The 15,403-nt window shown below is 47.8% G+C and overlaps 2 protein-coding genes across 2 annotated transcripts; one reads left to right on the top strand and one right to left on the bottom strand.

The window, feature by feature from the left end:
• The first annotated feature begins 612 nt into the window (after window positions 1–612).
• Window positions 613–7,086, top strand: RPL18 (ribosomal protein L18). Its single transcript, XM_083409273.1, has 7 exons — window positions 613–741; window positions 3,770–3,856; window positions 4,194–4,301; window positions 5,345–5,443; window positions 5,859–5,982; window positions 6,097–6,166; window positions 6,939–7,086. The coding sequence occupies exons 1-7, from the start codon at window positions 739–741 to the stop codon at window positions 7,012–7,014; spliced, it is 567 nt and encodes a 188-aa protein (XP_083265399.1). The 5' UTR covers window positions 613–738; the 3' UTR covers window positions 7,015–7,086.
• A 544-nt stretch (window positions 7,087–7,630) lies between these two features.
• On the bottom strand, window positions 7,631–13,614 carry LOC310662379 (uncharacterized protein). Its single transcript, XM_083409248.1, has 4 exons — window positions 13,555–13,614; window positions 10,454–10,698; window positions 9,537–10,055; window positions 7,631–8,251 (listed from the first exon to the last, which is right to left on the bottom strand). Exons 2-4 carry the CDS (start codon window positions 10,616–10,618, stop codon window positions 7,784–7,786), a joined length of 1,152 nt encoding a protein of 383 aa, XP_083265374.1. The 5' UTR covers window positions 10,619–10,698; window positions 13,555–13,614; the 3' UTR covers window positions 7,631–7,783.
• Between the last annotated feature and the right edge of the window lie 1,789 nt (window positions 13,615–15,403).

Below are 15,403 nucleotides of genomic sequence, written 5' to 3'. Positions count from 1 at the left end.
TGGGATTGTTTTATTGGGTATTATCATTATGAATGTTCGTATTTTAATGTTTATGTTACGGATGCTCCCACTTTGTAAATCACTGGAAGCCTATTTTGGCATTAAGTGGTCTGTAAAATGATAATTATGATGCAATCAATAAAGAATGCATGATTGAGGAACTGTGGACAGCATCATACACAGTGGTTCTGAGACACCCAACCATAATATGGGAATAACAACAGCCGGACTACATTGCAGAGCTGTTTGTGACTCACTGAGCTCAGGCACAAAACGGCAATATGGAAATAATAACTCTGAATATAAATATATTCCTGTAGAGCATTTCTTTCTTTTCTTTTTAAAAGCATCCTTGTTTACATTTTCCTTGCACAATCAGCCCTTAGCTTGAAAAAGCATTGAAATCCTGGTTTTGCTTCTACGTTTTCGGGTGGGCGGGCGGTATTAACTACATGTTGCTGCCCAGCATCAGCTTTGAGATTTCCCTTTCGTTTCCTGTCGGAGAAGTGGTGTAGTGGAAACGATGTACAGCAAATAAAAGAAACTAGGAAGCTCCGTCTTCGACCCAAGGAATTGCCAGTCTACACTTGTCGTACGTCTATGGTGCACATCCTAGAATTACTATAGAGAACAGAAGCCACGCCCCTTCCTCCCGTCTCGCCCCTTCCTTCCCCACAATTCTTTGCGCCCCTACAGCCTCTTCCTTTCCCTTTTTTTCCGGGCGCCGCTGACGCTGCCATGGTGAGTCCTGATACCGGAGGGAGGTGGGAGGTGAATCGGTTGCAATCCTTCCCGGGGAGGCGGCGTGAACAGCGGGTGGTGCCGCGCCGGTGTGGAGAACGGCCTGGAGTGCCCGGGGAGACTAGTATTGGCGGGCGCAGCCGGTGCCTGGAGAGACACCACCGCGGACGGTGTGTGTGTGTCTCTTTAGGAGCAGGATGGATTTGGGGCCTAGAAGCGTTGCTGGAGCCGCTTAAGATTGGACAGAGGAAGGGGGAGTCTACACGCGTGTGTGCACGTCCTGACATTACACAGGGGGAAATAAAAAAACACGTCTTATCTAAAACACGATTACGGGCTCGTTATATGGTAAAAAAGAAGGCAGACGAGAAGCTGCGGCATGCTTTCTCGGAAAAGTTTGCTCTAAATACCCAGCTGAAACGTAGCCGTTCTCTTAGAAAGTCTCTGCGGCTTTGACATTTATAGTTCTTTCTATAACAGCCGTTATGGATCTCGACATTTTGGGAAGGGTCGTAGCTCAGTGGCGGGGCATCTGCCTGGCATGTGGAAATACCAAGTTCAGTCCCTGGCATTTCCAGGTAGGGCTGGGAGAGATTCTTGCCTGCAACCTGGGAGAGGTGCTGCCTATCCATGTGGACAGTTCTGAGTTAGATGGACGAATGATCTGACTCTATAAGGCAGCTTCCTGGTTTCTAGAAATACTGCACTTTTTAGCCTTTCAAAGCTGAGTACCTTTTAATAACATGGAGCGTGGACGTTCAGCCTTTGCACAAGGAGCATAATAGCTTTAGAACGGAGATGGGGTTGTAATTCACTGTTACCAATAAACAAATAACCTGTGACCCTTCTGGATGTTGTTGAAGGGCTGCAGGTTGCCCATTCCTGATGCCAACCAGTGAGGTTTACATCATAGCAGCAGCAGTAGTAGGTGTGGCCATAGTGAGAAAGGAGTATGGAAGATGCTGTTTACTTTTGTGTAATAGAACTTTATCCATGCAGGTGTGAATGAGAAGGGGGCATCTTAGAAGCAGAGAATGGGGCAGTTGCATTGAGAATGGATTTTGCAGCTAGGCATAACCCTTGATTAGTCATGATAGAGAAAGAGAGGGGCTTAGTGTGGTGGGTCCTTTGGGCATGTGGGAGGTGAGCATGCAGGCGATTAACAGGTTCTGATGTGAAAGAATGGCTTGGATGAATGGAGCTTGTGTGTGCAGAAGATGAACATGTACTTGGGGTGCCTGTCGTCGTGAAACAAAAGGGAACCCCCTTAATAAACTACATGCAGTAACAAGCAACTTAGACCACAAACAAATTTGCTTTGAATATCAACTTCCCTTGGTTGTATTATTATTATTATTATTGTTAATTGAATTTGTATACCACCTTTCATCCACAGATCTCAGGGCAGTTCACAATATAAAACACACAAAATAAAATCAAACCAATAATCCCTCTCTCTCAAACACATTTAAAGAAAAGGCCTGTTCTTATGTTGCCACCCTCCAGACTTTCATAGAGGCCTCAGGATGATCTCAGCATCCTGGTAGGTTCATATGGGGAGAGGCGCTCCTTGAGAGTCCTGAGCCATTTAAGGCTTTATAGGTCATTTATAGGTCAGGCTTTATTGCAGTCCTGAGCCATTTAAGGCTTTATAGGTCAAAACCAGCACTTTGAATTGGGCCCGTAAACTAATTTGCAGCCAGTGCAGTTGGGCCAGGATCAGTGTAATACGCTCAAACCATATTGCACTGCTGAGCAACCTGGCCACTGAATTTTGCACCAGTTGAAGTTTCTGCACCATCATCAGAGGCAACTCTGCGTTGAACATGTTGCAGTAATCCAGCCTAGAGGTTACCAGAGCATAGTGAACAGTAGTTGGGCTGTCCCTGACCAGATAGGGGTGCAGCTGGGCCACCAGCCCAGTATTCAGTTATTGCAGAAACATTCTTGTGCATTTGGCATTGTACTTGCAGAATGGTTTGCATCTACAGTGGTACCTCTGGATACGAATTTAATTCATTCTGGGGGTCCGTTCTTACCCCCGAAACATTCGCATCCAGGGGCGCCTGTTCTGCCTTTCCATTACTTCTGGGTTTGCCACATGTGTAGCCCAAAGGATACGTATCCAGAGGTGTTCGCAACTAGAGGTACCACTGTAGTTGCTTGTTGTAATTAGATTAGTGTAATCCCTGTACTTCTTTCCTCTTGCACATTGCCCATTTTGTGGGGGGGGGTATTTGGGGAGGGGCTGCAGCTAACAGGGTACAGCACATGCCTTGCATATGGAAGGTCCCAGGTTTAATCACTGGCCTCTGCAGTCAAGGCTGGGAGAGACCCTGGAGAGCTGCTATCCATCATTGTTGACACTGCTGAACCAAATGGACCTCTGTCACAACCTATCACATTAGTGCTGTCATGGGCAATTTTGAGAATAGTTTTCTTCCCAACTTCTCTTTTACCTAAGCTTCTGATCAAAGACAGAAGGTGGACAACTAGTTGGCAACACTTTATAGCATACAAAATGTCCCAGAGTCTTTGAACGTTGATTGTCTTCACAAGCCTCTCTATGTGAGAGATTGTTTATTTGGCACCATTCTGCAGATGAAAAAAATGAGACTGAGGGGGAAATTGCCACCAAAATTAACTCTGCAGTTTTGTGCACATTTACTAAGCTGTTAGTCCCACTATTTTCAGTGGAACTTAACCGCCATCTGTACAATACCTTTAAGCGCTATGATACCACTTTAAATGGTCTTGGCTTCCCCCAAATAATGTTGGGAACTGTAGTTAGTTAAGGGTGCTGAGAGTTGTAGGGATACTTTATTTCCCTCCGAGAGCTACAATTCCCAGAGTTCCCTGGGAAGAAAGCATCAGGTTGGTGAAGGCTGGCACAGTATATGCTGCCCGTCATTAATAAACCCAACATTTCTATATCTCAGAAAGGAGGGAGGTGTGGTTGTATATAGGCACGTCTGGCAGATTCTCCCACAAACCCACTTACGTGACAGCTTCTCTTTCTTGGTCCCAGGGAGTCGACATACGCCACAACAAGGACCGGAAGGTTCGACGCAAAGAGCCTAAGAGTCAGGATATCTACCTTCGCCTCTTGGTCAAGGTGAGAACCGGCGCGATTGAAAATCTTTGGTTTCGGAGATGGCTAAGAGCCAGAATTCCCGCAGGTCATGTTCTCCCTCTCCCCCCCTTCACCCATGCTTATTTGTGTGGTGGTGGCATACTGGAATGTGTGAGTCTTTTTACAGAAAGAAGGCTCTAAGGAATTTGGGAAGCTGGGGACTGACCTGCTGTGGAAAAACAGAATTAGTGGGTTATATTTGGAGGCTTGTTGTTGGGCTGGAAGCTGAATTGTGGACATAATATGGAAAGGGAGGGCAAAGGGACAGGCCAACGAGACTCCCCCAAGTATCTTGTCAACCCCTTTGTTGCCTCTTCAGCTCTACAGATTTCTTGCTCGACGGACCAATGCAAAATTCAACAAGGTGATTCTGAAACGGCTCTTTATGAGCCGCACCAACAGGCCTCCGCTGTCTGTTTCCCGCATGGTAAGTTCAGATTCCCCTCCCAATCTCTCTTACCTTTTTTTATACGCTTCCACAGGATGCCCTACATAGGAATTCTCAGTTGCTATCTTTCGCTTTATCGTAACACACCACCCCTCCAGATCCAAATTCAGGAATAAACAGCCACCTCTGGTGTGACTTTGCCAGCATTTTTCAAGCAGTGGAGCAAGGCAGGAAGAAAGGAAAGGAGTAGGACTATGGCCCATGGTGTGGCTTTTCCCTATTTAAGGGTATCAGAAGAGCCTGGCTAGATCTGTCGAAATGTTCAATTTGCGCAGCATTCTGTTCCTACTGTGGCCAACCAGATGCCTATGAGAAGCTCGCAGGCAGAACTTGAGGGCAACAACAGCACTCTCCCTGCTTGTGATTCCCAGCAACTGTTGTTCAGAGGCATACTGCCTCCGACAGGGGAGATGCAATATCTCCATTGTGTCTGGTAGCCATTGATATTCTCCACGAACTTGTCCTCTTTTAAGCCCATACAGATGGGCGGCATATAAATAATATTATATAAATAATATATAAATATAAATATTATCATCATCATCCAAGTTGGTGGCAGTTAGTTGCATCTTGTGTGAACAAATACCATAGTATGCATATTGTGAAGTCTTTCTTTTCCCTGTCCCAGATCTTCCAATTTTCAGCTGCTTAGCTTCTAGTATTATGAGAGAGGGAGTATAACTTTTCCCTCCCCACATCTTTATCATGTTCCCCCCCCTTCACTTTTTTTTTCTAAACTAAAAAGGGCAATGCACTCCTTCCCCAACCCCAAAGCAGTGGGTTGCTGTGCAGGTTGGTGGCCCAGTCAGTCGAGTGAGATATGCAGCTGATCATGCTAATGCAAGTTATAGGAGGAAATGGTGAGGCAGATCCATTCTCTTGCTGTCCCAGTTAAAGTAACCTGGGTGCGCATTCATATATAAAAAAGGAGCCCACTCCTTGTCATATAGTTAAACCACTGCCTGCTGTTCAGACAGCTAATACGTGCGCATTCACTGTGATCGCTCTTTCTCCCTCTCCAGATCCGTAAGATGAAGCTCCCAGGCCGGGAGAACAAAACTGCTGTCGTGGTGGGTACAGTGACCGATGATGTTCGCATCCAGGAAATCCCCAAACTGAAGGTAGCTTGGCTAGTTGGTGGTGGAGGAGCGGTTCAAAGGGCAGGAACTCAAGAGGCTTTAGGCAGCAGGAGGGATGTTGCTTTGACAGCCTTGAAAACTGGAGGTGTATAGGAATGTCTAATAGGCATGTGATGCCATGGAAGTGGTTGGCGCATGCAACTTATAATTATACATGCAGTTGATGACTGGCCATCGCTTGGACTGTGATCTGTTTATGAGTTTTAGTTCATTAACTAAGCATTCCAGGTCTGCTGCCAGGTTAATCAGGAGAGCATCCTTTTATCCAATCAGAATGTTCTGATTCAATCAATTAATTGCATCCCTAGTTATAATAATTAGGTGCAAATTTTATTTTTGGAGCAAACAAATGACACACTTCATCTCAGGTTGCAACCCGTTTCCCTTTTCCTCCAAGGTTTGTGCCCTGAGAGTGACCCGAGGAGCCCGTACCCGCATCCTGAAAGCTGGTGGTCAGATCATGACTTTTGACCAGTTGGCCATGGCTGCCCCCAAGGGCCAAGGAACTGTGCTGCTTTCTGGTGAGTCAGGAGGATGGTACCAAGCTCTTGAGGCTTGCGAAGTTCTTGCAGGTGCTAGTTTGCTGCTGATGCCTCAGTATGACTAAAGCATCTTTTCTGACTTGCCTCCTGCAGGACCCAGGAAGGCTCGCGAAGTTTACAGGCATTTTGGCAAGGCCCCTGGAACCCCACACAGCCACACTAAGTGAGTACCTCAGGCTCCAGGTCTCCTGCTAGCCTCTTCCCATTTACCTGTATTTGCCTAAAGCTATGCTGCACTTCAAGATAATTGTAGGTTTTTGAGGAAAAAATATGATTTTTCTCCTGTTTACACAATCACTTTATTACTTCCTGTTCTTCTGTGGTATAGCTTCAGTATTATACTTACAAAGGGCCCTAAAAGGCCTTTTCTGACCTTTGAATCCCATTCTTCCAAGGAATCAAGTCTTGGAAGTCTCACCATAGCGTTCTGAACCTCATAGTTGCCTAAGAGAGTTAATTAGGCTATCCTGTGAGCATTAAAACAGGCCATCCACACCCAATCCCAAGTATTTCAACTAGTTGGCAACACTTTATAGCGTACAAGACACATTCTCTTGCATGATTTGCCATACAGCCATGACCCCCCATTTGCCTCTTTTTCTCTGTACTCTAGAAGTTGAAGAGGGGTTTGGATTCAGATTACAGCTCTTGGATTTCAGAAGCTCTGGGAATTTTGGGAGAGGAAGCAGAGTAAATTCCATTGACGCCTTCTCACTTTTTCAGGCAGCTAGGACAGTCTGTGAGAGGGGGGAGCCTTTTTTGGGGTTAGGGAGGTGAAGGATAGAAGGTGGGAGCAAGAGAGCCCCACGATTCTGCAGCACCTCTGAATTCAGAGGCTACTGTGCATGCATCTCCTTCCTGAAGCAGTGTATCTACTAAGCAAGAGCAGGCTCCTATTTGTGTTACTAACTCCTCTTACATTTTCCACTTTGCAGGCCATACATCAGATCCAAGGGCCGCAAGTTTGAGCGGGCTCGAGGTCGCCGTGCCAGTCGAGGCTACAAAAACTAGATTGGGTCTTGAAATATTTGAAGGCTGTGATGCGATGGATTAAATTTGCTATTCTGAATATAAATTAAAAAACCCCATGTCGTGTTATTTGTTAAGACGGTCAAGCGCTAGGAAGATTGTAAAGGCAGGTTGTAGACCCAACAACGTCTGGTTTGCCTGAACATCAGTCTTTCTCAGGATGTCTCTCCCCTCCCAACCTGCTTTGAGTCTTCCCACAATCTTTACTGAACATGAGTGGATGAGATGACCCAATAATTATACTATACAATTATACTTATAATTATAATTATACTATACAATAATTATGTGAAGTGTTTTGGAAATGTCAGACATAAAAGAAAAGTGTCAGGGAGGGAGGGAGAGAAGACTTCTTAAGAGAAGTATTTGCAGGAGCTGGAGGGTGGGAGACATGTTGGTTGGAAAAAGGACTCCTGCTGGTGCCTATCAGTTACTGAACTAGAATTTTAAAATACAGTATAGGGAAGACTTTTTTTTTAAAAGATAAAAGTATTGCTAAATGTTGGGTCTGGGGGTGCTCAACCAAGATATCAAATGAATTTTGGATTAGTTTCCTGGTTACTATCACTGGTGGTCAAGGAAAGCAGAAACACAGGTGTCCTAAAAGGTGCATTCATTCTGCGGCACGGATTCTGACGCACCAAGTAGGGCCCAGCAATAAAATTACAAGGCAGGTGTGGGAATAGGAGCAGCGTTCAATGAAGGTGACACAGAAGTGTTGAGACTGTTGGGGGAGCAGGACTCCTTTGGCCTAGCCTAGCCCCATGGGGTCGTGCAGCAGGCAAGCCAGGTAGCAGGAAATGGTCCACGCCCTGCCCACTTGGCCCTCCATGTTCTGCGGGTGAACGACACGCAGGAAGCGGTAGCTGAAAGCCTTGTCCGTCAGGCTCCGCAAGCTCAGCACTTGCCTCTTGGCCGCCTCCTGCTGGGCTGTCAGCTCCACAGGCCCTGCCTGCAGGAACGGCGGCAACACAGGCAATTCTTTGCCAGTCCCGGCACTGAACGTCAGGAAGCCGCTGGGAGCAGCCAGAGCATAGCCGTGCAGTGAGTACCGAGCCCTGGGAACCTGAGGGGCATCTCCTCCTCTGCCTCTTGACCGCCCCTGGGCTTCGAACAACAGTTCTGCGCAGTCCAGAGCCACCAGTGGCACATCATGGTGCCTGAGTGGCTGCTGTGGCTTGAAAGCATCTATGTAGCGCTGGCTGCAGGCAACTGGGATCTGGAGGGAGGAGAAGACATCTGTAAGAATGGCCGGCTGCATCGGGGCAGTGACCCATCTTCTCCAGCATCCTGCTCTCACAGTGGCCCACCAGGAGCCTGTGGGAAGCCTGCAAGCAGGATCTGAGCCTAACGGTACCCTCTCCCTGCTACCTGACTTCCAGGAACTGGTATTCAGAAGCATGACTGCCTCTGACAAAGGCATTTCTAGCTTAAAAACAGGAATGAGGAACCTCAGACTCTGGGACGAATCTGGCCCTCCAAGCTACTCTTACCTGGCCCTTGGGACTCTCCTCACGCCACACGCCTCTCCCTAAGCCACACTCCTCACTGGCCCTGCTTTGCTCCTTAACTGCTTTAGCCTGCCTGAATTCTTGATCTTTGATGAGACCTCTTGCTTGCCTGGACAGGAGATAGAGGGTATGCATAAAAACTAGCCTGCTGTACAAAGGTAAACTACATTTGTTCCCCTGCCCACCCTTAGCACATGGCCCCCCGAAAGAAATGTGGCCGTTGTGCTGCAAAAGATTAAAGCAAACATAGGCCAAATTGTGCGATGGTTGGGGGGTCTCATTTCTGGATTGTGAGTTTCAAGGAATGAGGAGAGGGTCAACAGGAAAGGGTGCAGTAGTTCTGCCTTCTGTTTTGATTTGAGAACTGACGGGGGCAAAAGAAATTGGAAAGCAAGGCTGCACATGCCACAGTCCAAACCCATAGAAAAGCTGTGAAGTCCTCCCTTTGAAACCAATAGGACCAGTTTGTTGTGGCTAACACACACCACTTAATTTTTATGGGGACTTCACCGCAGGGTTAATTTTCATTGGGATTTGTGCTCTTGAATATCATTTTTACTACTGAATTCAAGAAAGTTCTCTGTTGGGAGGGGCAACAGCCTAAAAATCAAGGCGGGGGGTGGGAACCAAACCATAGACAATAGAATGTGCTTCTACAGCACACTTTTCTTCCCTTTCTACACATGGGGCTGGGAGAACAGTGTGAACTGGACTTCTGGACTTCATCCACCGGGGGCAGTGCAGGACTGGCAGAAGAGGCCCTTCTCAACCAGCCTTGTGCCCTCCAACTCGCTGGGGCTGATGGGAATTGCACCTCAAAAGCCTCAGAAAGGCTGCAACCATGCACCATCTGAAAGCTCCTTACCACCCACCCTTTAGTCCCCACCCAATTATTCTATGCTTTCACAAACACCATTGCACCTCTCATTAACTCTCTGGTGTTGTTTTTTCGGGGCGTGTAGAAAGGAGGAGCTCTTTCCCTGCTTTACTCACTTGTCGCAACCTCCGCTCCATGAGCTCCGTCCAGCTGGCCCAGTAGCGGGAGGCCGTGGATTCGGAGATGTGGAACCGGAAGGCCAAGTCCTGAAGCAGCAGGCCCAGGCGCAGGCGGACGAGCACCAGGAAGAGCTGGTTGTCGGGGCTGAGGGCGCTGTGGGGGCTGCCTTCCGGGCTCCCCACCTCCCCATGCTCGCCCTCGAGGAGGAAGTCCAGAAAGGCCACCAGGCGGGGGTACCTGTCGAAGCCCGTGTAGAACCTCAGCCGCTTGCCATCGCCCTGGACGCTCTCGAGGGAGAAGGCCCCGTGGTGCGCCTGGGCCTCGCGCTGCCCCCTCAGCTGCCTGCTCAGCGAGAGGACGGTGGCGCCGCTGGCATCCAGCTCCCTGCGCATGCGATGCCCTGCAGACTCCAGCTGCTCCCGCTCCCAGCGCAGGTTCCGGTTCTCTTCCTCCAGCTGCGAGACGCGCTCTCCGAGGTGGGAAAGGAGAGCCCACTTCTCGCTGTCCGCGCTCTCCTGTGTGCGGTGAAGGACAAAATGGCGGTGTTGGCATGGCTTTCCGCAAAGTTGCCCCCACCCAACTCTGCTCCCTGCCCACCTAGTCAGCCCGGACACTGAGGTCCAGCTCCAAGGGCCTTCTGCCGCTTCTCTCATGGCAAGAAGTGAAGTTACAGGGAACCAGGCAGAGGGCCTTCTGGGCAGTGGCGCTGTGGAACGCCCTCCCATCAGATGCCAAGGAAATAAACAACTATCTGAGTTTTAGGAGACATCTGAAGGCATAAGGACGTTTTTATGTTTTATTGTGATTTTATATTTTGCTGGAAGACTCCCAGGGTGGGTGGGACAACCCGGTCAAGATGGGCAGCATATATAGAATAAAATTATTATTATTATTAGTCACTGGTCACCCTCACCTTCAGCTCTTGGTGTTCCTTCTGGTTGGCTTCCACCGCTCCCTGCAGGATAAGAAGGCGCTCGCTCTGGCGGTGGGCTGTGTCCTGCAACTCCCTCACAAGCCTCTTCAGGGCATGTCCTCCTTCTGGTATGCAGTATGCGCCGTGGTCATGCAATGCAGCCATGCCCTCGCAACAGGGTGATGTGCTGGTGTTTTTCACCTGCTCAGCTGCCACAACCAGGTCACCAGGACCAGAGGGAAGGCCTACTGGACAAAGATCGGCTTATTGGTATTTCAACAGCATGGTTGACAGGCTGCGTTTGTTTCAAGGGTCATCCTTATTCCTGGCCCTTGGTGCCACTTTGTCCCCTTCCCAAGAAGCTCTGGGAAATGTAGTGCCCTGAAAGGCTAAGGGCACGGTAACAAATTTGCTCACCTGGTGTCATCCCTGTCCTCCACCCTCCCCAAGCCAAACTGCTTTATCCTGAAAGACCTACAGTGGCTACCAGTACGTTTCCAAGCACAATTCAAAGTGTTAGTGCTGACCTTGGCCAAGTATACCTGAAGGAGCACCTCCATCCCCATCACTGCAGCGCCGAGGGCCTTCTGGCAGTTCCCTCCCTGTGAGAAGTGAGGTTACAGGGAACCAGGCAGAGGGCATTCTTGGTAGTGGCACGCACCCTGTGGAACACCTGCCCATCATATGTCAAGGAAATAAACAACTATCTGACTTTTAGAAGACATCGGAAGGCAGCCCTGTTTGATGTTTTATCATATTTTTAATATTCTATTGGGAGCTGCCCAAAGTGGGTGGGGTATAAATTGTATTATATTATATTATATTAACCTGAATCTTTTAGCTTCAACACTGGGATTTTTATTGACCAAACTGCTTCACTGTGTGGCTGTATTACATTATTATTATTATTGCTGGATTTATTTGTGGGGTGTGGGTTTTTTAACTGTGTAAGTGGCTTCAGGAACCTATTGAAGAGCTGGGGGCCAAAGAAGAAGTTTAATTACTTGGGCAGGTATATCTTTGGTATCTGGTATCTTGAAGTAGGAGTGATTCAATTTATTCAATATATTTTTATCCCATTCTTCAGGCAACCCTCAACCCCACCCCACAACAATCCAAACCAGGGGTAGTGGCAGGCACTGTGTGTCTAAAGCTGGGACAGAGAGCCTTGGGGTCAAGGACCAAATGCCCTCTGTACTTGGCCCTTGAGACTCTCCCCCAAGCCAGACCCACTCCTTGGCTCTGCCTCTGCCTGTGAATGGCTGCTTTGAGTCTGCACTTCATGATTTTTTGTGGCATGCAAGTTACTCTGCTGCAGTCATGGAAAACTGGAACCCCAACCTCTGGCTGTTGACTGGAGCTGGTTATCTGCACTGAAGAATATGCATCGACTGCTAATGTGCTACTGGGCTAGATTGAAGGTGTTGAGTGTATAAAAGCCTTGGGACCACCTTTCCCTATGTATTCCTACCTGTTATTCTGATATGTTCTGCAGCAGCATTGCTAGCTGGTCCCTTGTGCCACATGGAATTGAGCACAGCAGACTCTGTACTGTGGAATTTAATCAATTTGTTGATTCGCTTTTTACTGTAGCTTAAAACCCTTTTTATTTTTGCAAAGTGAGCAGTTTTACATTCTTCTGATCTCTGCTTTTACCTTTAATTTTATCTACACCACTCTGAGAAGATCTCCCCCTTTTCATTTAGTGGTATAGAAATTTATGTACGTGTAAATAGATAAGCCTTGAAAAGTCCAAGCTCATCCCAAAGAAACAAGGGATTCTGTGTTTCCAAGAAGCCCACACACCTCTGATTTTACACTGCTCTCTGATTTTACACTGCACAAGCACCCTGTGCTCTCCCAGAAATCTCTGCTTCTCATGTCCAAGGAGATACATTGCTGCTGTGTCAGCTGCAAGCTAGGTCTGTGCTCCTTCTTCATGCCTCCATCTCTGGCCCACAGGGGGCAGCACACACCCACACTGGCTCACGGCATTCCTGTTAGGAGGATTACATTTTGTGGGCCTCTCCAGGCTGATGTTCTATTGCAAGTTTCATCAGCAACATGTTCTTTGACACAAAAATAGTGGTGGACTTATTCTGCTTTAGCTTGCGATGCTTCCCTGATACTACCACACAATTGTTTTGTAGAGCAACAAAAGTCGGACAAAATTAAACCGGAACATGTGTGGCATAAAAATTACAGAATATCAGCAGGAAGCTGCAGGATACGTGCATCCGATTGGAAATGGAGGGATGTGACTACAGGATTGAAAGTGGGATCCTGTCTGATCACCATGATAGCATCATGAACATAGATCATCATGAATGTGCAGTAAGAAGAAGGTCTGGAGGAGTCCCTGTTTAGTAGTACCATGTCTTTAATGTACACAAGAATCACCACAACCCCTCTTCTGATTCGGGATTAACTTGGAGATTCACCATGACTTCAACCTGACTTTGTGATTATCTTTCATAAGCAAGACAGATCATAAATTTTTTTAAAACCTGCATACATCACTGCGACTAACATAACAGACATTAAATTTTCACAGCAAATTGTTTCTGCTTCTGCCTCGGTTGCTCTTATGTGACACACAAGATATCAGAGCAATACAGAAACCTTTTGCTATGTGAATTTAAGATCTCTGTTTTGTTAGCCGCTGTTACAATATATAGTTTTAGTCAAAAGTGACGAACTGCATCCTTCCAGGATCTAGACTATTTTTCATATATGGGTCATAGCCGTCAACTTTTCCTTTTTCTTGTGAGGAATCCTATTCGAAATAAGGGAATTTCCTTTAAAAAGGGGAAACGTTGACAGTTATGATATGGGTACATATAAAGAAAACATTGCTGCAAAAATACTTGGATCCTATTAAAATGTACAAGGAAAAAAGATACAGACGTAATACTCTCTCTCTCCTCCCGTCTCTCTCTGTTAAGCTATGAAGCAATAAAGTGCAGATGCATATATGAAGCGTAACAGGGAGAGATTGCTGTCCAAATTTGTGGAGCATCAATACTGAGGAGAAGGGGAGCCCTGAGATAGGCTGAAAGCGGCAGGTTTGGGGATGGCGATGCACCCCTGTTGCTCAGTACCTGGGAGAGACCGCTGCTCAACTCCATCGCGCTCGCTCTCCCAGCCTCGTTTCCGATCCAAAATGGCCGCCGCAGTGAATCAGCCCTATCTGTCTCTACTACCGCGAAAGGCGCGGTCTGGTTTTGCCTCAACCAAGATGGCAGCATCAGACTCGAAAGGAATGAGTGAAGCGCGCCAGGAGTTGGGTCCTAGTTGCTGAATATATAGTGGATTCCCTCATAAACTTTTTTTTTCCCCTGAGGGAAGAGAGAATCACAAAAAGTAAACACACATACACACACAGTTTCGTGACTCCTTAAAAACTAAACACTTTGATTATGGCATAAACTCCCGTAGATTATAGTCCATTTCAATCAGATGCATTAAGTGTCACCCATCCTTGCAGATTTATATGGACACATGGATGTAAGGAACGGGGGTCTTGTAATCATTGGGGTCAGAGGCTAATGGAAATAAGAAATATGAGGAAGGGTAGAGCATCCACGGCTCTGCATGCAGAAGGTGCCAGCTTCAATCCATGGCATCACCTGGCAAGGCTAGAAGAGACGCCTGGCCTCTGACAGTCAGTGGAGAGAATCCTGAGCCAGATAGACCAATGGCCTTATGTTCCTGAAATTACAGATAGTGACAGTTAAATTATAGCTAGACAGTCTGCAAAATAATCCAGCAACTGGAGGATTAGAATCATAGAATTGTAGACTTGGAAGGGACCTCAGGGGTCATCTGGTCCAACCCTCTGCATTGCAGGAATCTTTTTGCTCAACGTGGGGCTTGAACCCACAATCCTGAGATTAAGTGTCTCAAGCTTTACCGACTGAGCTATCCCACGCAAGGTTATGTCATGCATCTAACGAAATGGTGCCATGTAGTTCCTAAAAGCTTAAAAAAGGTAAAGGACCCCTAACAGTTAAGTCCAGTCGCAGACGACTCTGACGTTGCGGCGCTCATCTCGCTTTACTGGCCGAGGGAGCCAGCATTTGTCCACAGACAGTTTTTCCAGGTCATGTGGCCGGCATGACTAAGCCGCTTCTGGCACAATGGAACACCGAAACCAGAGCTGCTCATGAAAACGCCGTTCACCTTCCCGCCGCAGTGGTACCTATTTATCTACTTGCACTGGTGTGCTTTTGAACTGCTTTTGAACTGGCAGGAGCTGGGACTGAGCAACGGGCGCTCACCCCGTCACGGGGATTCAAACCGCCGATCTTCTGATTGGCAAGCCCAAGAGACTCAGTGGTTTAGACCACAGCGCCACCCACGTCCCTCCTAAAAGCTTAGGCCACAATAAGATTGATTAGCCTTTAAGTGCCACAAGACTTGGTTCTTTTTGATGCAACTAGCATGGCTGCTTCTCTGGAAAAAGCACAAACAGGTATTTCCTTAATCAGGGAGCAGTGGTGTAGCGTGGGGGGTGCAGGGGGGGCGCAACATCTGGGGGGGGCACGCTCGCACTCGCAGCTCTCTGCCCCTACCTGGCTCACTCACTCTCTCTCACTGCAGTGCTGGCTGTGCGAATCCTATCCGAGCCGCCGGGTCGCCGCCCACTGTGGAGGGGAGGGTGCCAGGCGTGCGGTGCGGTGTGGAGAGAGAGCGAGGGACTATCTGGGGGAGGGACAGTGCAGCGGGGGACAGTGCAGCAAATTACTTGCCTTGTCCCGGGTTAGGGGGCGCAAATTACTTGCCTTGTCCCGGGTGCTGACAACCCACGCTACGCCACTGTCAGGGAGCAGGAGCTGCTTCATCATGGGGACAGTGGGTGAACCCCCTTTGCTAACCTTTTGAGATGCTTTGGACTACATCTGCATGCACACCATACATGTAACACACAGGAGGAAGCCCTGGGGTGGT

This window comes from Podarcis tiliguerta (genome assembly GCF_965153285.1).
Source record: "Podarcis tiliguerta genome assembly, chromosome: 13".
In the NCBI taxonomy this organism is placed as follows: domain Eukaryota; kingdom Metazoa; phylum Chordata; class Lepidosauria; order Squamata; family Lacertidae; genus Podarcis; species Podarcis tiliguerta.
This window is presented reverse-complemented; position numbering and strand designations above follow the sequence as displayed.